At 44.2% G+C, this 25,510-nt stretch overlaps 1 protein-coding gene across 1 annotated transcript in view; it reads left to right on the top strand.

The window, feature by feature from the left end:
• The window catches only part of LOC122795987 (poly(A)-specific ribonuclease PNLDC1-like), a 1,803,424-nt gene that overhangs the window by 1,304,359 nt on the left and 473,555 nt on the right, over positions 1–25,510 (top strand). The window contains exon 11 of the mRNA XM_044064467.1: positions 3,719–3,804. Within this exon, the coding sequence (XP_043920402.1) occupies positions 3,719–3,804 (86 nt within the window). The remainder of the gene's footprint in view (positions 1–3,718; positions 3,805–25,510) is intronic.

Here is a 25,510-nt window from a genome sequence, read left to right on the forward strand (position 1 = left end):
TTATAGAGAGCCACGCTTTTTATTGACGGTTTTGATGATTAGATTGAAATGGGTGTCAAATTTAAGGGAGTTATCAATGGTAACACCTAATAGCTTTGTGTGAGCTTCTGGTGATATAGTGATTCCATTGGAGGATGTAATAGAGAAGGTGGGGAAGAGTCTTGTTAGTGGGTGAGAAAGTAAGTAGTTTTGTTTTGTTGGGGTTGAGAACTAGTTGTCGACTTGAGAACCATTTTCTATTAGGTTGAAGGTGTCTTGGGTTGAAGCAGTGAGGTCTGCCAGGTTGGAGGCAGTGCTGATGATAGTCGAATCATCTGCATATTGAATGCATGTGGCATGGGGGTGATTGTGGGCAGGTCATTAACAAAGATGGTGAAGAGAAGAGGGCCAAGAATAGATCCTTGGGGAACTCCAAGTGTAACAGGTAGGCATGTAGATAATTTGTCCTGCCATAGAACAGCCTGTTGCCTATTGGACAGGTAGGATTGGAACCATTTCAGCATGGAATTGCTGAGTGATAGTTTTTTTAATGTATGGAGGAGTTGAATGTGGTTCACCATGTCAAAGGCCTTGGAGAGGTCTAAGAAAAGAGCAGATGATAGTTTATTATTGTTTCTGAAGTTATTGATGGTATTAGAAAAGGATAGTAGGGCTGATGTGGTACTGTGATTTGGCCTGAAGCCATGTTGGGAGTTAGCTAGAATTTTATTTTTGGTGAGGTGTTCCATCAGTTGTTTGTGGACACACTTTTCCATAATTTTGGCCAGGGGTGAGAGTATAGCTATAGGTCTGTAGTTGGTTAGCTCTAGTGAGCTACCACCTTTATGGAGAGAAATAATGTGGGACATTTTCCATATGGAGGGGATGAAGGCTTCTGACAAGGTACGGTTTATGATTATGGAGACGGGATAGGAAATGGCCTCAGCTGATTTTTGCAGAAACTCAGCTGGGAGAAGGTCAGCTGCTAGCTTAGTGGGTTTTAGTTTTTTAAGAAGAGATGTTATAAAGGATATGGGTACTGGATCGAAGGTAAATAGATGATCTGATGTAGTTGTAGTATTCTGCTGGCATGGGTAGTGGAGTGGGCTGGTTGTTTGTTTGAATTGTGTGGCCAGGGATTGTATAGTTTCTGTGAAGAAACTATTGAATGTGTTAGCAATGTTTACAGGGCACTGTTGTTTGCAAGTTGTTGGAGTGGGGTGGTTGCCTGGCCTGGGTGCAGGAGCTTGTTTAAGCCTGCCCAGAATTTTTGTGGATTATTAAGGTGTTTGTGTTGGAGGTGGAGGAAGAAGTTTTTTATCATTTAAGATCATTCTTTTAGTTTCATTTCTAAGTTGCGGAAGGTTTGGTGGGAGTGTGGGTCTTTAGAGGTACGCCATGTGACCCACATCTTGTTTCTAGATAGGATTTTGGATTTTGTTTCCTTAGAGAGCCATGGTGTGGTTTTGGTTTTAGTTCTAATGGACCGTATTGGAGCATGGGAATCTAGAATCTTGAGGAAGGTGGTGTTGAAGTAGATAACTGCCTCTTCAAGAGGAAGAGACTTGAGTATTGTCCAGTTGTGGGCTTTAAGTTCAGTTTGAAAAATGGAGCGTTGAATTTATTATTGTTCCTGATTTTTTTATGGTTGTAAGAAGGGGTGATTTTCTTGAATTTGATAACATAGGTGAGTAAGTGATCACTCATGTCCTCTGGGTGAGTACCTGCTGAGTACTGGTCAGGATCTTTATTAGTAAGGATCCAGTCCAGGATGCTGTCTTTGTTTTGGTGTTTACCTAGTCTGGTAGGAGTGGATATGAGCTGAGAAAAGCCATGTAGATTTATGCTGCTAGATGGGGAGCTAGATGAGAAGGAATTCCAATCGATGTTGAAGTCACCTAACACTATGGATTCCTGGGGTGAGTTTGAGTTAACCAGTGGAGAAAGTCCTCTAAGGTTTTGTTATTATTGTTGCCTGGGGGGATGTAAATACATGCTATATTTATGCTTTTATGTTTGTTTGGTTGAAGTTTTACAAGTAGAATTTTGGCATTGTTTGTTAGGAGGGGTTGTGGAGAGGCAAGGGAGATTTGTAATGTATTTTTGTAGAGTATGGCTAACACCGCCACCTTTACGAGTTATTCGGTCTGCTCTTAGTATATCATACCCTGGTGGGATTATCTGTGTGTCTTTCGTACTTGGTTTAAGCCAGGTTTCTGTGAGACATAGTAGGTCTGGGGAACAAGTAGCTAAAAGGGCATGTAGGTTGTGAATCTTATTGTTTACACTTCTGATGTTTAGATGACAGGTCAGAAGAGAGTTAAAGGGTCTAGAGTTTAGATTGAGAAGTGGAGGGGAGGATAGGGTGGAATTACAATTGAGTGGAGGGGAAGGGCCAGGGTTGGGGTAGATATCACCATCTGTGGCTAGTCTGTGATTCAGAGTGGTAATGAATTTGAGGGCTTTGAGTAGAAGTTTGTAGTAATGTTTATCATTTGGCCTAATATTGGTAGGTTTGATAATTACATAGCGTTCGAGTTCTAACAAGGTGGGTGAGTAGGGAGTTGAGTCATGGCCTCTGTTGTTAATTATGGGTGAGGGGTTGGTTTGGTAGCCTGGGTGGTGGAAGCCTACGCAAGACCAGGTTTCATATAGGGTAGCTAGGTAAGGGACAAGTAGGAGGGGAAAAAGAGTTAGTATGATAAGCTTCCTGGGTGGTGTCATATTCTGTTTGATCGTAGAGGGCGGTAGTGAGGTACAGGAAGTTAGTGGACAGTAGGGGGAGTGGTTTGAGGTTATAAAAGTACGAGTACTGGGGGCGGGTGGGAATAGGGGCGGAGGCGAGCTGCAGGCAGCAGTGCTCATGAGCGGGGTTTACACTAAGCCACTAGAGCCCAGGTTTCAAGATGTAACTCCTGAATAATTAACTTGCAGGTGAGTAATTTCATCTAAACAAACACCAGGTTCAATGCCTATGCTTTGGGAGCTTGTTTTTACAATTTTATAGCAGTTTGCCTTCGTTTTAGAGTGTGTTCTGTAGTTTAAGTGGAGTATATGCAAACAAGCTTGGATTTTTTGTTTGGGTAAGCCTAGGGAGATTTGTGCTAGTGCTGAGGACCCTTAAATAATACTTTACTTTAAAGTCTATAGTAAAATGACCAGATAATGACCTGTTTTGTTTTTACAGGTTGTGGGCAAAAGTAGAGTAGTCGCTCGAAAAGGGCGAAGTTCTTTTCTGCCTTACGCTGTGCAGGGGAAGACCTGGGAGGGATAGAGAGAGAGCTTGATTTCAGAGGCAGTCAGAAGCAGCTGTGTAGCTTAAACAACATTAGACTACCCAAGGAAACCCCTAAACTATGTTAGTAAAATCTTCACATATCTTTACTACAGAGCTTTTTATGTATGACCATGTTGGCAGCACCTGCCAAAGGTGGTGCATTACTTTTACTCAGTCCTCAAATTACAGCAGTATATTTGTGCCTGTGCAGCCCAGTTAGCAGCAGCCACAGAGTTCCACTGAAAGGAGGGCTCAAGCTTCTAACTTTGACAGCAGTACAGGAATGCCAAGTCACGTTAACACAAAAAAGGGGAAGCAGCAGGGCTAGCCTGTCAACGCACATTCATAGTATTGTCTCCTGGCAGATAGCATCCTTAATATGAATTAGACTACAGGGGAGGAATTGGAGGGTGATGTTTGATGCTGTACTGTGATTACACCTTTTTTTTTTTCACCCCACAGAAAGCTACAGTGAATTCAAGAATAATATTTGTTGCCTCTTCCCTTGTGTTATTGACACAAAAATCATTGCCAGAGTGACCTGGAAGGTAAGTCTCTTAATTGCTTCTGGGGTTGTTTAAACAGTGTGTCAAGAAGTAGAAGCCAAAATTAGAACTGTTCACTGTAGTTGTAGTCATATCTCGAGTGCTTCACAACATTGAATTAACACAGAAGGCGCGAAACTTTAAGTAATTTGGTTGTACCGTGAATTTAAAACATCAGAGGTGCAAGTTGTATAAGTGTGTGTGCGTGCACGGTCGCATTGGGGAGGCAACTCTTTTGGCTATATGAATAAGATTTCTGTCTTTCCTCCCTAGAGATTGAAGTAAATTCTCAGTTTTTGGTTGGTGTATGTGCGCTTGTGAAGTTTGCATGTTTTGCCTGTGTCAGTATGGGTTTTCTGTTGGTACTTTGGTTTCGTACTTGTATCTGGAAAGAGTACAAGAAAGATGAGTTCCATGTAAAATGTCTAAGTAAAGGCATGATATAGGATAGTGTATCAAGTGAGCAAGGAGAAGGTTAAAGTCAATTGCCTCTCGAGGGTAAGAATCTATCAGACTGAACATGCATTTGGGTCATTGAATGACAAATACCAGACTCCGTTTGTGTGAGAGTAAATGATCTGGTACTGTATGAAATGAGACATGGTGAAGCTCTTGGACTGTGTCCCAGGCAGGTGTGAGCCTAGCATTGTGCAGCATTCTACCTTCTTCAAGGTTGATGCCACAGTATGAGCAAAAACAATTGATTTTAACGATTGGCTTGGTTTTTCCTGTTATTTGCAGGGGGTTCATTAATAATCTGCCTGTGAGAATATGGTAGCACTGTCAGGCTGACCTGTAAACCCTTGCCAAAATTTGGTCTGTTTCTCTTCCACATTAAAAAAAAATTGACAAATGCTTGTTTTTGTGGTTCTGATTGCTTGTAGCAGTTTCTTTCTGTCATTAACTTGACTGGATCCAGCGAGAGAGAGAGACTTCCTGGAGCACAAAACATAGTAGCAGACGTGCTTAGATTATAAGCATTGCTGTTGGTCTGTTTTTGAGCTCCAGGAGGTAGGAGTATGAGACTAGCTGTCCAGCAGCAGTATTGTGTATTGCCTCTTGATTCACATCCCAGGCGATTAATACATCCCTACAGGAGGTACAGATGACTTGGTAGATAAAACACGTTTTGTGTGGTGTGGGTGTGTGTTACTGTGTGACTATCTTTGAATTTAGTTTCTCTGTCAGATGAGCCCTGCACAAACTGTGAATCTGGTTAAAATGTAAATATGAACGTTTGGGAGGAATTTCACAAGTAGTTATTTTGCCTTTTTCTTATGATTTTTACTTTAAATCCACAGTTGAAATGTAAAATGTTGCATATCTTAAGTAAAAAGCAATATTGGATGAAAATGTAGTAGTCTTGGTAGGAGATGGTAGAAGATAAAAACTGGACAAAGTTTTAGTAGTCATAATGAGATGATTAGAAAAGATGGGCATCGCAGAGATTGATGACAGGGGAGGGGCTGATATTGCTTAATATTTGATCTCATGATCTGAATGTACTGGTACAAACAATGCATCACATGTGGCACTTTACTCAATTTACTTTATTATAGGTTCATAGGTTCATACTAGGCTATCTGCCCTAGGGCATTTATAAGCCTAGCCAGAGTGTGTTTGGCTTTCGCCACCCATTTTAAATTAATTTTGCTATGCCCTTTTTCGAGGTTAGTATACTGTGCCTCTGTCTAACAGTGACACAGAAATGATACCCCGGGTAAACCTACGATCTCCCATCCACTCATCAAGATTCCTCTTGAAGAGAGTCAGTGAGGGACTCTGCCTAACCTGGACTGCGATTTTATTCCAGAGTGAAGGGAGCCTCTGGGTTATGAATCTGTCCCTCCAGCATGTCCTATTTATTTCAGTGCTGAGGTTCAAGTCTCTCGAGCGCATAGCTCAATGGGATTTGGATTTTCTGAGGTGCAGCATGTCCATTAATTCCGGGTTGGACATGGCTTTATACGTCAGGCACAGATCGCGTCTGAGCAGGCGGTATGCCACTGAGTAGAGCTGGAGTTTCTTTAACCGGGCAGCATATGGCATCTGTTTGAGCCCTTTGATCCTCTCGGTGAGGTACTTTTGGGGTCTTTCCAGTTGCTGCAGGTGTCTGGTAAGGTACATCCCAAAAGGGGCATTGTACTCAATTATGGGCCTGATGAGGGATGAGTAAAGAGGCACGATGACCTCCCCTGATCTAGATGTGAATCCCTTCATGATTAGGTGGGCTATATAAAATGTTTTTCTAACCACTTTGGCCACGTGGTTGTCGAATGAGAGATTGCTATCAACTTGGGTCCCCAGGTCCCTAATTGCTACTTCTGTACTTAATGGATTACCACCTATGTTCATAGGTTCATAGGTTAGTACTAGGCTAATTGCTTTTGTGGGCCATTTTAAGCCTAGCCAATTACCTCACATGAGAATCAAACCCTGCACCTTGTGTTTGCCAGGTAAACACCTTAACCATTATGCCATTTGTGGGCACTTTGTTTTTGCCAAAGGGGATGACTATACACTTTTTGGCGTTTAGCTTGAGGCCATGGCTCTGGCACCAGTTGTCTGTTTCTATGAGGCCCTTTTGGAGGATGCTTGTGTCGATTATGGTGCCCAGTTTGCAGTCATCTGCGAACTTGGTCAGCCACAGTCCTTCAGTGTTGGCCTGTACCTCCAAGAAATATATACCGAACAAGAGAGGTCCCAGGACTGAGCCTTGTGGGACGCCACTTGTAACTGGTTTGGAGTCTGACATGTCTCCAGCAATTCTAACCATGTGGGTTCTGTCCTTGAGCCAGTTTGCAACCCATCTAGTGACATAGGGGTTTATATTTAAGCTGGTGAGGTATCTATAATGCCCGAGTGGGGTATTGTATCGAAGGCTTTTGCGAGGTCCAGGTAGGCTGTGTGGACCACCTTCCCCTCGTCAGTGGCCTTGGTGACCTGTTTCAAAGAAATCGACCAGGTTTAACGGGCAGGATCTGCCCTTAACAAAGCTGAACTGGGTAGGATCCAGTGTCTGTAGGTCCGCAATATCTTTATTTATGAGGTTCATGATGATCCTTTCCATAGCTTTGCAGACCAAGCTAGTCAGGCTTATGGGGCGATAGTTTCCAGGATCCGTTGAGGCACCACCTTTGAGGAAAGGGACCACTGTTGCTGTACGCTACTCTTTGGGTACATATCCTGTAGTAAGGCTGAGATTGAACAGTAGTTTTATGTTTGGGTTTAGCTCTTCTTGGAGTTCATGTAGGATGCAGCCCGGGACACCGTCTGGTCCCATTGATGCTGTGTTTTTTGCTTTGGAGAGGGCGGCTCTTACCTGAGCATCTGAGATGTCAGGGGGGCAGCACCCTGCTGCGATAGATATTTGCCCTTTTGATGGGAAGGGGGGGGAGTTTGCGCTGAACCTGTCAGCTAGGATGTTGGCAATGTCTGTGGGTTCAATGTATTTTTTGTCATTTTGGACTAATTCTGAGCATATCTGGGAATTCCCACCCAGGTTCCTAACATAACTAAAGAAAGCTTTGTGATTATCCTTAGTGTCCTGTGCAATTTTTCTCTTGAAGCTGGCCATAGAAGATTTTATGAGTGCTTGTAGTTTTATGCTAATACTGATCAGAGATGCCTTCCCTTTTTGGGATTTTGCTCTATCATGCAGTAGCTTCCTCCTTCTGTTGTATAGTTTGTTTATGGCTTGGGTCCACCAGACAAGACGTCTGCCTTTGGAGGATTGGGTCTTGGTTTTATTTGGGATTGCATGATCCCATGCATTCCTGAAGGTGTTTATAGAATGCGTTTATAAAGGATTCTGTGGTCTGGGCCGTATTTTCCACAGGCTCAGGGGCTTTGAAGGATTCCACCTCGGTTTTGAGGAGTGTGAAATTTGCTTTAGAGAAGTTTTTCACTGTGGTTTTCTGGGCAGGGGGTGGGGTCGGGATGTGAATATCCAGTGAGATTAGTTTATGGCCTGATCTTACCAGTGAGGGATACACTTCTGGTCTGGAGCATCGAGTCCCCATGTTGGTGATCAGGTCCAGTACGTTTTCCCCTGTTGTGGGAGTGGTAACAAGTTGTTCCATAGCATTTGAGTTTATAAATTCTAGGAACCTTTGGGCTAGGGTGTTGGAGCTAGAGTAATGCTCCCAGTCTATGTTTGGGTAGTTGAAGTCGCCCAATATAATGGTGTTTGGAGAGACCTTTGGGAGGGGTGGTCTGTAGCAGGCTATAAACTGTAAGGCAGTTTTACCCACTGTTAGTTGCACATGGATAGTCTCTGATGCCCTGTGCTGTGCCACCAACCTGGAGGTGTGGGTATCTTTGACGAATATTGATACTCCCCCTCCTTTTGTGGTTCGGTCCAAGTTTTGGGGCCGAAAAGCATGGTATGAGGTATAATCTGGTAGTGCTGGGGTGCTCTCGGGAGCCTTGAACCAGGTTTCTGTTACTTCACAGATATCTATGTTCTCCATGCTAAGGAGAGTTTCGAGTGCGTGCATCTTGAGGTTTAGACTTCTGGCGTTGAGTAGCATTACTCTTAGTTTCTTATCCCTCGTGATACCTATGGAGGTGGGTTTGTCTTTTGAGCCTTGCCTAAAAAAGGCACTATGGGGAAGCAAGAGCCTTTGCCAATATCCAAATGCCCAGGGGTGACAGGTGCAAGCTGTCCCTAGCGAAGCATCGTGGCTTGTCGAGCATGTCATCCCAGACTGACAGGCATTGGATCCCCTTTGAATGACACCAGTACTTAAGCCAGTTGTTGAAATTGATCATCTTGTCTTCATATTGTGGCATCATTCTTGGTGAGGGTAAGATGCTACTCAAGGTCAGGGTCATACCGGCCTGGGTTACATGCTCAGAGAGCTCCTCCGTCTCTTTTCATGTAGTCCAGGGAGGTACATCTCGGGTCATTCACACCAGCATGGACAATGACCGAGTCATATTTGTACTTGGAGTGACCTGAGTGCTTGTGTTATGTGGCGAATCTTAGCGCCCGACAGGCAGCTCACCGTGACCTTCTTGTTCAGCCTGGTGAGCAGTACGTCAGTGTGCCTGACGATAGAGTCACCTATTACAAGTGTATCAGGTGTGTTGTTTAGCCTTAAGGGCTGTGACTGTTCGGCACACTGGCTTTGTGAGCTATGTGTTGCACGTGTTTTGTTTTGGGGTAGCGGTTGCTTAGGTGTCTGCTTTGGAGGTCTCTGCTGCTTAGGCAGATTTTTATTTAGAGCCTCCAAGTATGTTTTTGTGCGTTTGTGTTTGGTTTGCTGTCATGGTAGGTCTATGTGAGACTGGAATCGTAGTGAGTGTGGTTTCATTCTCCTCCTGACTGGTTACGCCAGTACTGAGTTGAGAGAGCTTAGCCTCCAGTTTGGCTATATGGTTGCATCTCTCACATGTGTTGGAATTTGTTGAGAGGAGGAGAAGGGTTGTCTGTGTACGAGGCAGTTGTAACATTGCCTCAAGATTCCCAGATTCTCCAGCTGGACCAGAAAGGAGATTGACAACTGACCTTTGGGCATGCTAGACTAGTATTGGGAATTCCTTTATAATTGAAAAAAAGGGCCAATGGGGAACAAGGTACTCAAGGGGAGTTTGTGAGGGTGTAGTGCTTTTAATTTTTTAGTGTTGACTTATATAATTGCTTTAGTGAGCAAGTGCCAGGTAACTTAAATGCAATGTGTTACAGGTAACTTAAATGCAAAAACGACAAACTGTAACTTTCTTTCAAGTGAAACAAGGAAATAAGTACAGTAAGCAATGCAGATATCACTAGGGATCCACAGAAGCGCTGAAAAGCCGCGTTTTAGGTGAAATTAGCCTTTCAGGAAAATAACAAGCATACAAACAAAGCTAGATTCAGCAGGCCTGGATCTAGTCTATGCTACAGCAAACAAGGTGTACCAATTTCAGTAAGAAACAGTTCAAATATGCAGGCACTATAAGCCTTTAACCAGAAATTCCCAGCTCAGAAGGGCAGAGTCCAGTCTCTCCTCCCACAAGAGTGCAGACCATGAACCTTCTTAATGTAAAATAACTGGCCTGAAGCCCAAGTCCTTAAACCAGAACTAATACACTTTTATAATAACAGACACAGAGCCCTCAATCAGCAGTTCCCAACTTAGAAGGATGTAAGCTACCTGTCCTGCCACCACAGTGCAGGCCACAAACCTTCCTAATGTAAAACAACTGGTCTGAAGCCCAAGTGCTTAATCCAAAAGACTTAGAATGATAACTACACTTTAATCAAGTTACTACCAAGCAGTAATAAATACAATTGAATACTTTAAAGAATGCCTGGATTAGTGCTCAAGTTATACAAACAAAGCTAGATTCAGCAGGCCGGGATCTAGTCTATGCTACACCAAACAAGGTGTACCAATTTCAGCAAGAAGCAGTTCAAATATGCAGGCACTATAAGCCTTTAACCAGAAATTCCCAGCTCAGAAGGGCAGAGTCCAGCCTCTCCTCCCACAAGAGTGCAGACCACGAACCCTCTTAATGTAAAATAACTGGCCTGAAGCCCAAGTGCTTAAACCAGAATTAATACACTTTTAGAATAACAGACACTGAGCCCTCAATCAGCAGTTCCCAACTTAGAAGGATGTAAGCTACCTGTTCTGCCACTACAGTGCAGACCACAAACCTTCTTAATGTAAAACAACTGGTTTGAAGCCCAAGTGCTTAAACTAAAAGGCTTAGAATGAGTTACACCAAGCAGTAATAAATACAATTGAGTACTATTAAGATGACGCAAAAGCAAAATAAAGTAGGAAGAAACACAAATACAGTAAAAGCAGACACATTTTTTTTTTTTGAGTGAGCAAATGAGATGGGCCCAGGAGTTACAGGACAGAAACAAGTGCAAATGCAGGCCTTCAAATCAGAAAGTTGAGAGAGATGGAAGACTGCCCAAACGTCCAATAACTACAAATTCTGGGCCAGAACCACTCCTTATGTGGTAGACAGGTTACCTAATGCTTACCACTCCCACTGATAAGCTAGAAGGCTTCCCTCCAACACAGAAAGGCTTGGGGGCACAGAAGCTTACAAACAGTTCTGGATACAGCAAATCTGTTTCTGGATCACTAATTACAGGAAAGGTAGGAAACAAGCTTACAATTTTTTTTTCAGAAAAGTAGCAAAAACAGTAGTAAAAACAATTCACATGCAGTGCAAGCTGGCACATTTGAGTATGTAGCAATATTCGTCCACACACAGTTTGAAAAAATGTAATTAAATTAAAAAGGACTAAAAGCAACTGCAGAAAGGGTTTATTAAGTAGAATGCGGTAAAGAGATGGGACTGGGGAGTGTCCTAGATCAAATCTACAGTGGGGCGGGCACTGCAAAAGCCACCAAATTTAAACTACAACCAAGAACAAGGAGGGGGGTGGGGAAGACAGTTTCAACAGAGATGTGAGGAATCACTATGCAAATTATAAAACCAGAAAAGTATATACTGATCTCTGTATATTTGCAGAACAGTAAGACAACAGATATCTAAGCAACAATTTAGCTCTATAATACAGAAAAATATACTCTGCTCTATATATTTGCAGATAGTCTTGTAAGGCTCTCTCTCAGTGCACAGGTTCCAATTTAAATGCAGGCTGTTAACAGGTCAAAATTAAGAGAACCTGGAGTTAAGCAACACACAAGCTATAAAACCCGGTTATCAGCTGAAGACAAGGCAGAAAATGAGGGGTGGGGTGGGGAAGACGGTTTCAACAGAGATGTGAGGAATCACATTGCAAATTATAAAACCAGAAAAATATATACTGATCTCTGTGTATTTGCAGAACAGTAAGACAACAGATATCTAAGCAACAATTTAGCTCTGTAATATAGAATAGCTTGAATCATTAATTAGCTTGTGGAGTGGAAAGCTGCTAAGGAGTTGAGTTTTGTCCAGCAAGTCGGATTGTCAAAACAACATTGTTGATTCTGGCATTTGAAAGGAATGATGATGTTTTAGCCAGTCAATCTGCTGGGTCACTGACTATTTAAATGCATCTGTTATCTAGTTCTGAGTAATTTGTGTGTACGTTTGAATATGGCTACTGTGTGTGGGTGCATGCGGGTGCACATGTGGGGGGGGGTGATTCAGAGTACAGTCTGGACACCAGCATTTGAAGATGAGGGATGGCAGCCTGAAAAATATATAATTAAAACTAGGAAACGGGATCTTGCAAGCTCATGAGGCCCCTAGCTTTTGGAAAAAAAGTAGTGTATGTTATTTTAAAAGAGGACAAGAACCCCTTGGCTCCTTCCTTCAACAGAGCCTTTGTCCTAAATCATGAGGTGTTAGACAATTTTTTTGCTTATGGGATTAAGATGGTCCTAAACTGTAATTCACTTGGATTAAAGTATGTTAGTGGAGAGGAGGAGACCATTTGATGACACTACAAGGATTTTGATTGTGGTACATGATGCACAGAGAAACAGCAGTTGTGCATTTAATACGATCATTTCATGTTCAATGCCCTGAAAGTGATGGTGTTCCCTCAGTGTCCGGTAACCGTTATAGATTGTCCATGTAAGGGAGCTGTCTTTCAGAAGATTATAGTGTATCAAGTGGTACTAGGCTTGCACCTTTCCCCCCACTTTTGTTTTGTTTAGAGCCTTTGGAAATTAGGATTAGGGTTTCTCAGGTACAGGACTTGTGGGGGAGGGGAATAAAAGGAGTTAAGATTTTCCTTTTTTTATGATATATTGTTAACAGTGAATGATCTGCAAAGAATTACCCCCTTATTTAGTTTGAATGATTTTGGAGCAGTCTGCAATAATAAAATTAATGTAGTTAAAACAAAGTTTTTGTCACATTTTTCCCCTGGCCTGCTCTAAGTTGACTTGTATCCAGTATTGTAAGGTCATCAAAAGCTACAGTATTTGTTGATATGCCAGTCTTTCACAGTGGAAGATTTCATGTGCTTGTCATATGATGATTTCAGGAAATTCAGGGTGAACTTTTTCAATACTGAAAAATGTTAGAATTAGAATCTCACAACTATTATGCTTTGGTGAAACATTTGTAATACTGCCAGACAAGAAGTCAGTAAATATTTGGATATGCTAAAGGGTTGGATGAGTGAACTCCTTTGAAACAGGATATGACTGAGAGTAGCATGGGAAACAGTTTTGTTGCCAGAGGATGAAGGAGGGCATGACAGCAAACTCTATAGCTTTCATCTACTGTAAGATAATTGTCTGAGTGCCCATCAAATTGGTATCCTACAACATGGAAGGACTAGTTAGTGAAGACCCCCCTCTCCCCCGGGGGGGTGGTATATTGACTTGTTTGAAGTATGTTTAGTGGATGATCAGTGAGAAGTTTAACCATTTCTGTAGATATTAAAAGTGGAGTTATCCAAGTTTTAAAAGAATAGCTTTCCTGTCTTCCAGCTCAGTCAGTCTATAGCATACACTAATTGGAGGATGAGAGAATTAGGCCTAGAAAACTTGGATGAGCTGGAGAAAAGTGGGAAAATTTTGAATTGGGATTAAGGTAGCGTTAAAACGTAACTTCCAGTAGGTGCGTTTCTGGAGTGTAATATTGTTAAATAGGAGAGTGATTTGAATTGGATTAAGAAAGCAAAGGAGATTTCCTGGAATTAGTCGTCTAGGTGTATGGTACTTGGCAGATTCAGACACTACGTAAAGGATTGGATCTGATGTTGTCCTTTTCATTTTTCCTCACTTTATGGGTCACAGACCCTCTGATCCAACTCTGCCGCACTTCCAAGACATGGATCCCAGTCTCGAGCTTCTCCCTCTTCCCACAATGCATTACACCATCCCCAATCCCTTGGATCTTGTTTGCTGCCATTGCATCCAGATGCAGATTTTTTAGAGTCTCAAGCAAGTTTCAGAAGTTTGAGCTAAGTTAATGTTTTATGTCTAAATTTACTTTTACTATATCTGTTTTCTATACCCCCTTCAGTTTTTAGAGCTATGGTTGATGTTAAGGTCTGCTTCCTTCTGTCAGCTTGCCTGTTGAATTATAGATCTGAAGTTGTCTTTCATTTGATCTTCAACCTGAAGGACTCTGATCTGGCATGGATCTGACTCTGCTGCATACTCCAGCATCGGATTCAAACTCCAAGCTCCTCTTCTACCCACAATGCCCCTGTCTCTCTCCTCCCCTCAGATCTTGTTTGCCACTTGTTTGATCAGCAGCATGTATCCTTCACCTCCGAGCTCTGCTTTTCATAAGTTGCTTTATTTCTTCTCTCTTAACCTCTCTCTCTCTTCTATCTCTGCCCTACCCCTTTCTGCTTAGGCATTGATTAAAAAAAACTGTCTTTCTCTCCACTTTCCATCTTTTCTCTAGTTCGTGTGTGTGTTCCTGCTTCCTTATAGCAATGGCTGATACCCCCAAGCCTGGCTTCAGGAAGTGAGCAGACTGTGGACATAAGCTCCCTCCTTCTGATGCCCACACTCTGTGTGGTCTGCCTGGGTGTCGGTCACTTAGATTCCTCCTGCTCGATCTGCGCAGGCTTCATCTCCCAGGCGTTGATTGACAGGAGGAACAAACTCCTCTTGAAAAGCCTCCTCCCTCCTCCAACGGAAGCCTTTGCTTTTTCTTCCTCTGCCCCAGCTTCTTAACCTCTCACCAAGAAGCCCAGGGATGGAGAGAAGACCCAATCCAATGAGCGGGATCGGCCAAGGAAGCAGTCCCCAGACTGCTCCTCCTCGGTTGAACCCCAAGCCAAGTCCTACACGGATCCAAGCTGGAGCTTCCCTCGGCACTGGTCACCTCGCTTTTTGTCAGAAGTCTCCTGGGCTCTTTCCATTCTCTGCTTCCCCCTGGCACCACTCCAGGCCCGGGTCACAGCATCTTCCATCCAGTCCTGTCGGGGCTTGAACAAAGCCGAGGTGGACAGGATGATGTGGAAGTCCATTTGGGCCCAAATCCAGTTGGGGGTCCTGCCTGCCCCATCCCCCTCTTGGGCTGGGGGCATGCAGTCCACCTTTCTCCCTATTATTCCTTCTCTGATCTGAGACCTGGTTTCACAGTCATGGGGTCCAAGGTTCACCGGTATTGAGGGGTTGGTGTCGATGGTCCCTGGTACTCCATGCCAACTGTTGTCTTGAGTGGTTTGGCTCTGACATTCTTGGAGCCAACCAACCCTCGAAGCCATATCCTCTGTGTTGGATCTAAGGGGATGGCATCGACTTTGAGGCTTTTGGGGTCATCCCTTCTTGGAGTCTCAGTTCCTGCTTACCCCCTTGATGGAAGGGAGTGGCGGATCTGACCTCTGCCATTCTGACTTCTGAGATCCGCTAACTTCCTGCCTTCGAGGTGGATAGGGTCCTGTTGGCTGCTTTGAGACCTTTGACACTTTCTTCCTTGAAGTCCTTCCTGGCTCCCTCTCTTTATGGACCGGAGTCTGCCATCCTTCCTCTCAGGGACAGCCTGTTGCCACATCACTACATGAGATTCCCCCACAGCATCTCCTGGAGGCTTCCGAGTCCTCCCCAGAATCCATCCCCCTGAAGTCTCCCTTGGAAGCATACATGTAAGAGGAGGCACTTAGACTGCCCGCTGGAGCCCCTCACAGATGATACCGACTTGGAGGAAGGGGAGGGTTCCCCTCAACCCCCCCCCCAAAGGACATCATGGAGATCCTTCAACAATGCGGTGAGTGGTCTAACCAGAAGCCAAACCCAGATGAGTCTGAATACCTGGAGGCATTTGGCACAGGACCCTCTACCTTCTGGGTGCCCCCCCCCCCACAGATCCCCTAGTGGATCTAATCCCATCTAGGACATGGAAGGAGCCAGATATGGTTGAGCTTATCCCCAGGCACCTGGATATGGTACTCTGTGCTCCTTCAAATAGACTGCACTGGTCCAGAGGGTCCCCAGTTGATGGCACGGTGGTGGCCATCAAAAAAGATCTTGCACAGGGCAGCTCTTCAATCCATCCTCCAGACAGGGAATCTCTGGTGATGGATCGTTTTAGGAAGTGGACCTATGCATCAGCCTCCTTTGCCTTGCGTGCGCTGAATTATTTGGCACATGTAATCAGATGGTAGCAGACCTAGTCAGAGGTAGCTGAGTCTGCCCCAGGGTCCATGTCAGCAGATGAGGAGGAGGTGTTTTTCCTCCCGCATGGCAACCCTCACTTCCATCTCCAATACTTTCATGAGGCTTCTGTCACATGCTATTGAGGGTGCCTCTAGGGCTGCGGGAACAAGTGTGGCCATTAGGAGGCATGCCTCGCTCCAGCTGTGTGCTTTTTCAGACCCTTCAAGGCATCTTTTATAAATGCCCCCTATGATGGTTCCACCTTATTTGGAAAAGCGATTTGTGATACTTCAGTCCAGAACGAGAAGGCTGGGAAGATTTTGTCTGCCGTCGGGATCCCTTTCCACCCCACAACGATCCTTCTCTAGGAATCAGTGTGGGGTTAAGAAGATGTAGTTTCTGAAGTTTCAAAGTTCTTCCCAAGATGCCCAGGATTCGCCTTCCCCTAGAGGCAGAAGGAGATACGATAGACGCCACCTTCGTGGCAGAGGGGAGTGCAAAGAACCAAGGGTCTTGGGATTCCTTCCCAGACAGACTCTTTCAGCAACACTGAGGGGGCCTGGAGGCTGTCAGGAGAAGTCTATCTCTGCACCCAATGGCTTGAGAGTCAATTACAAAAGGATTTTGAGTTCTGCAGATTATATCCAGCAGTTACTCAGTTCCCTTTCTCCATCCTCCCAAACACCTCCCAGACATGCCACTCAGTGGGAGGAGGCAGCCACAGACGTTACTAGGCTGTTTGCAAAACGAGTCATCCAGCCCATTCCCAGAGACCAGTCCAGATCAGGCATTTATTCCAGGTTCTTTTCAGTGCCAAAGAAGATGGTGGACTTAAGGCCCATACTGGATTTTTCTACCCTGAACCTGTTGGTTGCCAAGATAAAATTCTGGATGGTCACCCTTCAGTTCATTCTGCCCTTCCTGCAGATGAACAACTGGATGTGCTCTGTGGACCTCCAGGATGTGTACTACCATATCAAGATGAACAGGCACTCTTGGAGGTTCCTCCACTTCTGGCTGGGAGCTAATCACTTTCAGTTCAGAGCGCTTCCCTTTGGGCCCACCACCACCCCCCAGGTGTTCACCAAAATGATAGTAGTGGTGGCTCGCCTGCAGCTGTAGGGGTTTCAGGTCTTCCCCTGCCTGGACGATTTGCTTCTCTCTGCCCCCTCCAGGCAACAGCTGCTTCAAGCCATGTATCATCTCTTTCAGATTGCTCAATACTTGGGCATAACCATAAACTTCAGCAAGTCTCAGCTAGCACCAATGCAAGCACTGGATTTCATAGGTGGTCGATTGGACACTACACAAGTCCGGGTGTTTCTACCCCCAGACAGACTGTTATCACTCCGTCATAATGTGCTTTACATTCCCCTAACCAGCGTCCACCTGGTGGGCTCAGTTCTTTGGGTGTTTACTTTAGTCCCAACTGCACGTCTTCATATGAGAGTTCTGCAATGGACCTTAGCGGTTCAGTGATCTTTACTAGACCTTCCCTTGTCACATCCTGTTCAACTATCCCATGTGTGCAAGGACTCCCTTTTTTGCTGGTTGCAATCCCCAGACCTTATTCAGGGTCATCAGTTTGTTCTTCCCTCCCCCACGATCATGGTAACCATGAACACCTCCCTGCTCAGGTGGTGAGAGCATTGCATGGGAAGGACAGTCCAAGGCACATGGTCCCCTCTGGTGACCAATCCTGCATATCAGTGTCCTGTAAATGAAGGCGGTGATTTTGGCGTTGCAAGCTCTCCATGCCTTTCTTCCTCCAGGGATTATTGCCATACAGATGGTATATTATATATACTGATATATCAGCAGTCTGGTATATCAACAAATGGGGGGGGGGGCTAGAACTTATCCCTTAGTCGCGAAGCCATGCGATTGTGGGAGTGGTTGATCTCCACCATCCATTTTCTGGTGGCTATGCACATTCTGGGGACATCCAACATATTGGCGAACAGGCTCAGCAGGTCTGTTCTGATGCATTACGAATGGCCTCTGAATACTTCAGTAGCAGAAAAGATCTTTCTAAAGTGGGGTCAGCCTTACTGAGATCTCTTCGCCTCTCCTTCCAACATGAAGTGCAGCGAGTATTTTTCTCTGAATCCCCCTCTGCGGGAGCTCCCCCAGAGACACTGTAGTTCATGCTTGGCCCTCCAGTCTACTGTATGCTTATTCTCCACTCCCTCTAATTCCCAAGTTCATTCGGAAATCTTGACGGCTGGGGAGCTCAGTGATCCTTATTGCCTCTTATTGGCCTATACAAGTTTGGTTCCCCACTCTGTGGTCTCATGTAATGTGTCCTCCTTGGATGCTAGATCCAGTTCCGGATCTGATTACACATACCTCAGGGATTCCTTACCCAGACTTGGTCAGCGTGAAGCTCACAGTCTGGGTGCTCCAGTTCCCATAATAGTTAGGACTCCCGGCCTGTGTTCACCTGTTAACATCTTGGTAGTGGCTCACAAATCTTCTACCAGGAAGATTTATTCGAGTAAATGGACACATTTCTCAATCTGGGCCTCTCAACTTGATCTGGATCCTTTCACTGCACCAGTTTTGGCCATTTTGGAATTTTTAGTGGACTTTTTTAATCATGGTGGTAGTTTCTCAATGGTTAAGGTACAACTGGCAGCAATTTCTAACTTTAACTTAAGTGAAAATTTGGTTTCATTGGCTTCTTCTAAACTTTGTAAGGCCTTTTTGAAAGGTACCTTTCTCCTTAGGCCTTTGGCTAAGGACCCAATGCCGCTTGGGATCTTACTTTTGAACCAGTGGCCACAGTTTATTTGCAGTTTCTGTCATGGAAAACAGCTTTTTTGGTAGCAATTCAGCCACAAGGGTTTCTGAGATTGAAGCCTTACCTGTCAAGTCCCTTTATATGATTTTCCATAAAGATAGGGTGTCCCTGCAGACTAATCCATCTTTTGTACCGAAGGTGGCATTAGAATCTAATATTGACCATGTCATTGATTTACCAGTTTTCTTTCCAAATTTCAAAAATAAGGGATTGTACAAATTGCAATTGCTTGATGTTCACAGGCAGGTGCATTTCTATTTGCATAGAATAAAATATTTTCGTAAGTCGGACCAACTTTTTGTTTCCTTTTCCAAACCTTTCTTGGGAAAGCCCGTTTATAAAGTTACTGTTGCTTGATGGATTTCTGAATGCATTTCATTGGCCTATCGAACCAAAGGGTCATCTCCACCAGGGCATGTCTGGCCGCATTTCACCAGGTCTGTTGCTACCTCTGCTTTTTTTTGGTCCAGGGTTTCATTAGATAACCACTCTGCGGCTACCTGGGCTTCATCGCACACATTTATCTCCCGTTATAAATTGGACCTTCTTTCCAGGAGGCAGGGCACCCTTTTGCTCAGCTGTACTCCGGAACATCCTTCCATGAGGGACCTCCCATGTCTTACTATTAGCTGGGGACTCTGCCCCTCAAGTTGAAGACAAATGAAAGCAGCAACTTCAAATAAATAAGTTAAGTACTTATCATAACGTTCCATCTGAGTTGTTGCTTTCCATTTGTCTTCAATTGTCCCTACCTCCTTCCCCCTACCTCCTTCCCCCTTCCTTGTGTGGGCTGTGTAGTGGACCGGATGGAAGAACTATAGCCCCTCTATCCTGACTAGTCTTCCCTTTGATGAGCCTTTTATGGTTTGTGCCAGATTTATAGGCATATTGTCTATGTTGGGATGCTGCTGTTCTACAACAAACTCTGTCTGAGGGGATGAGGGAGATGGGGGAATTATGGGTAGGGTAGGAGTTTGGATCTGATGCTGGAGTATGCGGCTGAGACAGATCCGTGCCGGATCAGAGTCCCTCAGGTTGAAGACAAATGGAAAGCAACACCTCAGATGGAACGTTATTGTAAGTACATAACTTATTTTTTCTCTTGTGCCTGTTAGCACCTTTCTTAGCTAATTGCAAATAAAAAAAAAATTAGTCATTCGTGTGGCTTGCAAAAAGGAAGTGAGTTCCTTTCTTGCTCTTCTCCGTGTGTGTGTGTGTCTATACTGCTAAATTGTTTTTCAACAGGGAAGCAATATCAGAAAAACCTACAGGATTCAAAAGACGTACTTTTTGTGGGCATAAAATCCCTAATTTGGATGCCCACAAGAAGTGTGTGTACTACTTAGGATCAGGGCACCTCAATGTTTCTCATGAAGTATCCACCTAATTCAATCCATGGGCACTCAGACCGAAATAAAATAATTTTAAAGGTGCTCTTACCAGCTGCATCACCATCTTCTGCTGGGGCTCAACCCCCCACCAAACCTTCAGGCTCCAAAAAATCTAAAAGACAAGCCCTCTCTGCATGCCCCAGGGCCTTGTCGGAGCCACCTGAAAAGCACCAACAATTATCCAATCCGACCCCTTTGAATGCAAGAAAGACTGCTCCTTGATTGGAACCATAAGTCCCTTCGGATCATAGGAAGTTACTGGACTAATGTCCCTAGGGCCTTTACAAGTGTAACCAAGTTCTACCCTTATTTCCACAATCAGCACCTATTGTCCCTGTCTAAGAAGTACACAAGTAGAACCCGCTGGATGAATTTACGGTTACCTCTCCAATCGTCCAGATTGTGTTTGAAGAGGGCCAATGAGGTACTCTATTTGACATGAAGTGGGAGTCTGTTCCAAAAGTATGGTAACCTGTGGGAGACGAATAATGTCACATAACAGGTTAAAGTATTTAGAGCAAGAAACCCATGTACCATTTGACTTGCAGATTTGCAGCATTTCCAATAAAGCAGGGTCAGAGATTACCTTGTATGCAAGGCAGGGATCACCTCTGAGCAGTCTGTATGAAATGGAATAAAGTGACAGTGATTTCATATAGTCCCCATAGGACAGATGATAAAGACCTTGAATTTTCCTTGAGGAACCTTTGTGGTCTCTGCAGTTGCTGCAGGTACTTGGAAAGGTACATGCCAAAAGAGGTGTCATAATCAGTTATTGGCCTGATGAAAGAAGAGTACGGGGAGGTTATAACTTCTTTTCTTCAGGAGGCAATACTTTTGAGATGAGCAATTTAAAATGCCCTTCTTACCACTGTGGAGACATGGGTGATCAAAGGTAAGGTTGCTTTCAGCATGTGTGCCCAGGTCTCACACCACTGACTGCATACTTAAGGTGTTGCTATTGATGTGGTAGTTAGCAGGAACATCGCTCTTACTGAAAGGGATGATGCATTTTTTGCATTGAGCTTAAGGCCATGACTTTGGCATCAGTCATTTGTTTGTATAAGACCATCTTGTAGGATGTTGATATTGTCTGGAGATTCTGTGACCACTCCCAGTTTGCAGTCATCAGCAGACTATGTCAGCCACATACCTTTAGTTTTTGCTTGTACTTTGGAGAAATAGATTCCAAACAGTAGAGATTCCAGGACTGATCCTTGCGGAAACCACTGGTTACAGGTCTGCTGTTGGAGGATTCTCTTATTTTGACTATATGGGTTTTATCAATGAGCCAGTTAGTGAACCATCTAATGATGTAAGGGCTGATACCTAGCTGGGTAAGTTTGTCGATGCCTGAGTGGGGAATAGTGTCAAAACCCTTGGCTAAGTCTAGGTAGGCTTTATACACAGATTTCCCCTCATCCAGGGCCTTGGTGACGGTCTAGAAGAATTCCACCAGGTTCAACAGGCATGATCTCCCTTTGAGAAATCCGAACAAGAGTATGGTCAAGTGTTTGGAGATTAACTATATCTTTGTTGATAAGGTTCATGCTGATTATCCTTATCTGCAAGGCCATGGAGTGAGTCAGGCTAATAGGTCTGTAGTTCTTGGGGTCAGTGGAAGCACAACCTTTGTGCAAGGGGATAACAGTGGCCGTTTTCCATTCAGCTGGGATGAAGCCGATGCTTAGACGATTGAAAAGAGCACCCAGTGGTGTTGCTGCTACTTGTTGAAACTCATGTAGGATGCTGCCTGGAATATTATCAGGTCCCATAGATGCTATGTTTTTGGCCTTAGAGAGGACATTTATAACCTGGTCTTTAGAGATACAAGGTACGGGACAGTTGGTAGAGATCATATGGGGTACGTGTGGTGGGAACAGGGGAGTGAAGTTTTCACAGAACCTCTCTGCTAACAAGTTAGCTGTGTCCACAGGCTCTGTATATGTGGCATTAATTACCAGTTCTGCACAAATTTGGACCTTTTCTTTTAAGTTACAGATGTAACTAAAGAATGCCTTATGGTTGTCCTTAGTTGAGGAGGCTAATTTGGATACACAGTTTGCTTTGGAGGACTTAACAAGAAGTCTTATTTGCTTGTTTAAGCTGAGAAGGGAGTGTTTCCAGTTTAGGGCTCACTCACTCTTACTCTTAGACAGCAGTTTCTTCCTGTTGTTGTAAAGCCTGTTAATGGCAGTTGTGTACCAGGCAGGGTTTTTGTTCCTTGAGGAGCTTGTTTAGTCCTATCAAGTACAGCCGTATCAGTGCTGTTATACAGGTGTTTGTATAAAGCATTTGTGTAGAACTCTGCATAGTTGCCAGTTCCATCTGAGGGAGGAGGTGCAGTGAAGCTATTTATACCATCCCGTAAGAGGTTATAATCTGCTTTGGAGAATTTCTTTTCAGTTTAGTTGCTGCTTGGGGGGGGGGGGGCAGATGTGATATTTACTTGAAATGAGACTGCTTTGTGGTCAGATCTTGCCAAGGAAGACCTCACAGTGGAGGTGCTGCAGTGGTCCCCCATATTGGAAAGCACCAGATCCAAGATGTTGACACCCCTTGAGGGGGTGTCAACCAGCTGGCCCAGGGCATTGGAGTTAATGAAGTTGGGGTACCTTTGGGCAAGTGAGTTTGAGCACGAGTAATTTAACTATTCAATGGATGGGTAGTTAAAGTAATCCAAAACCATGGTGTTTGGATGTATCTTGATAGACTCAAGTAGATCCAAACAGGCAGAGTGGGTGTCCTGATTTATGGAGGGGGTCCTGTAGCTGGCAGTGACTTCAGTAGGTGTCCTACCAACAGTTAATTGTACCTGAAGTATTTCCAGGGAATCATATTGTTTAACCAGTCTGGAGGTGTATTTATCTTCAGTGTATATTGATACAGTCTCCTTTAGTTTTCACACCTTCATTTTGTGGTCTGAAAGTGTTGTAAGGAGTTTTAACCCGGTGTGGCTGGGGTGCTGTCCACAGCCTTGAACCAGGTCTCTGTGACTGCACAGATGTCTGCGTCTTCCAAGGTGAGGACTGCTTCCAGTGCATGCAGTTTCATTTTAAGACTTCTAGCGTTTAGCAGCATAACCTTGAGGTTGTTTTTAGATGGAGTTTTTACATCGGGGGTTTTGTCCTTGAGACACTGCCTAAAAAAGGCACTATGGGGTTGGCAAGAGCCTTAGCTAGCAGCCAGAATCCCGTTGTTGACAGATGAAGACCATCTCTGGCAAAGCACTGAGGTCTGTTGATCATGGCATCCCAGGCTGACAGATGCTAGATCCCCTTAGAATGGCCTGAGAAACTAAGCCAGTCATTGAAGTCGGTCATTTTCTGTTTTTATTGAGGCATCTTCCTGGGTGAAGGTAAAATGCTTAAGACTAGGGACATACCTGCCTGATACATACAATCCGAGAGCTCAGTCATGTCTGTCTTCATATAGTCCAGTGAGGTATGTCTCAAGTCCTTCACACCAACATGGACTATGAGAGAGTCGTAACAGTAACTGTTAGAGACTTGAAAGCATGTGTGATGTGGTGGATCCTGGAACCTGACAGTGACCTTTTTCTTATCTAGCCTGGTGAGAGGGACATCTGTGTGTCTCAATTGTCACCTATGACTAAGATATTTGTTTTTGTGTTATGCCTTAGGGGCTTGACTGGTGAGACACTGGTGTGTGATGCATCCTCTGCAGGGCATAGTACACATAATATATTATGTGAATTATGATTGTTTTTGGGAGGTCTCTCATGTTTAGGTAAGTGTCTTGTAAGGCCCTATGCATATATAGGTTTATGTGGTGTTGATTTGGTAGGTGCAGGATGTGTGGTGTGCATGTTGATAATGTGCTTAGTATTAGGTGAACTACCTGGCAAGTGAGAGAGCCTGGATTCTAGGTTCCTGATATAGATGCATCTCTCACATAATGAATTTGTGTGGACTAGAAGTGGGATGTCACTGTACATGAGGCAGTTGCTGCATTGCCTCAGGATGCCCATGTCGATCAGCGTGGCTGGAGAAACTCTGGGAAATTGTCCTTCCATAATGCTAGGTAAGCTGATGTGGTCAGGAAAGAGGGAGAGGAAAGGAAGGAACAGGTAGAGTAGAGGACAGGAGAAGTGGACAAAAAATCCAACCAACATTACATAAACTGATGAACTCCTGCCTTCCCTTAAACCTCACTCCTCCTCCAAAACATTATTCTGCATGTATTGGTCCCACAATTTCCATTTTTTGTATATAATTTGCTCATAACCTTTCTAAAGATCCCACTTCCAGTTTTTATCTTTTACAATATTCACTACTTCAGATACAGTTGGTTTAGATTTTGATTTCCGTTTTCTAGTCATTTTTTCAACAGCAGCCAAAATTAAACTTAGCAAGGTATTTTGTCTAAGCAATTCTGATCCTGTATCCCAGCTCAAAAAATAATTTCCTTAGTTAAACTCATTTGCTCACTCAGTACTTCTGACAGAGTACTCTGGAGAGAATTTTCTGTCTGCAAACTCATTACACGACTAAAACTAATGTTCCCAGTTACCTCTTTCTTCTCTATCACACCTGCAACATTTGTCATCTACCTAAACAAAAATATTATGGAGTCTGCTTGGGGTATAAAGGTATGTAATGAAAACCTCCAAAACCAATTATGAAACAAAGCTAACCTTTGAAACAAAGGGTAACCACAAAGCCTTTTTCAGTTACGTCAGGAACCTCCCTAGCAAAGCCCAAGTTTGTTCCAAATTGGTTCTTAATGGTACCACTTATACTGATCCTCTTGACTTGGCCAACCTGCTAGCAGATAGGTTCAGTGCAAACTTCACCCTCCTGTGGCCCCCAAAGGCCCATTCAACATCCCCAATACTTGTCCCGCACCTCATATTTCTCTAGATCAAGTGTTGAAAGCCCTATCCAAGGCAAAGAACACAGCTTCTGTGGGACCTGATAGTATCCCAGGCTGTATTCTTCATCATCTCCAGCAAAAACTAGCCTTGCCATTGAGCACCCTGTTCAACCATAGCTTAAGTACAGGCTTCATTCTCCGGAGTGGAGAACTGCCATTATCAACCCCTTGCACAAAGGTGGTGCCACTTCTGACCCTGGAAACTATTGCCTCATTAGCTTGACAAGTCTGGTCTGTAAGGCCATGGAGCATATTATTATTATTATTATGGCCCTCATAAACAAGGACATAGGCAGTCCCCAAGCACTTGACCCCACCCAGTTCCGATTTGTCAAAGGCAGATCTTTCCTGTTGAACATGGTTGACTTTTTTGAGACCCTCACCAAGGCCCTGGATGAGGGAAAGTCAGTACATACAGCTTACCTTAACTTGTCCAAAGCCTTTGGCAGAATCCCCCACTCTGGCATCATCGAAAAGCTAACGCAACTTGGCGTAAATCCCTATCTCATCAGGTGGGTGGCCAACTGGCTCATTGATAGGACCTACAAGGTCAAAATAGGTGCCTCCATCTCCGACAGCAGAGCTGT

Source organism: Protopterus annectens, chromosome 2.part2 (genome assembly GCF_019279795.1).
Source record: "Protopterus annectens isolate FY-2018-M chromosome 2.part2, PAN1.0, whole genome shotgun sequence".
In the NCBI taxonomy this organism is placed as follows: Eukaryota; Metazoa; Chordata; order Ceratodontiformes; family Protopteridae; genus Protopterus; species Protopterus annectens.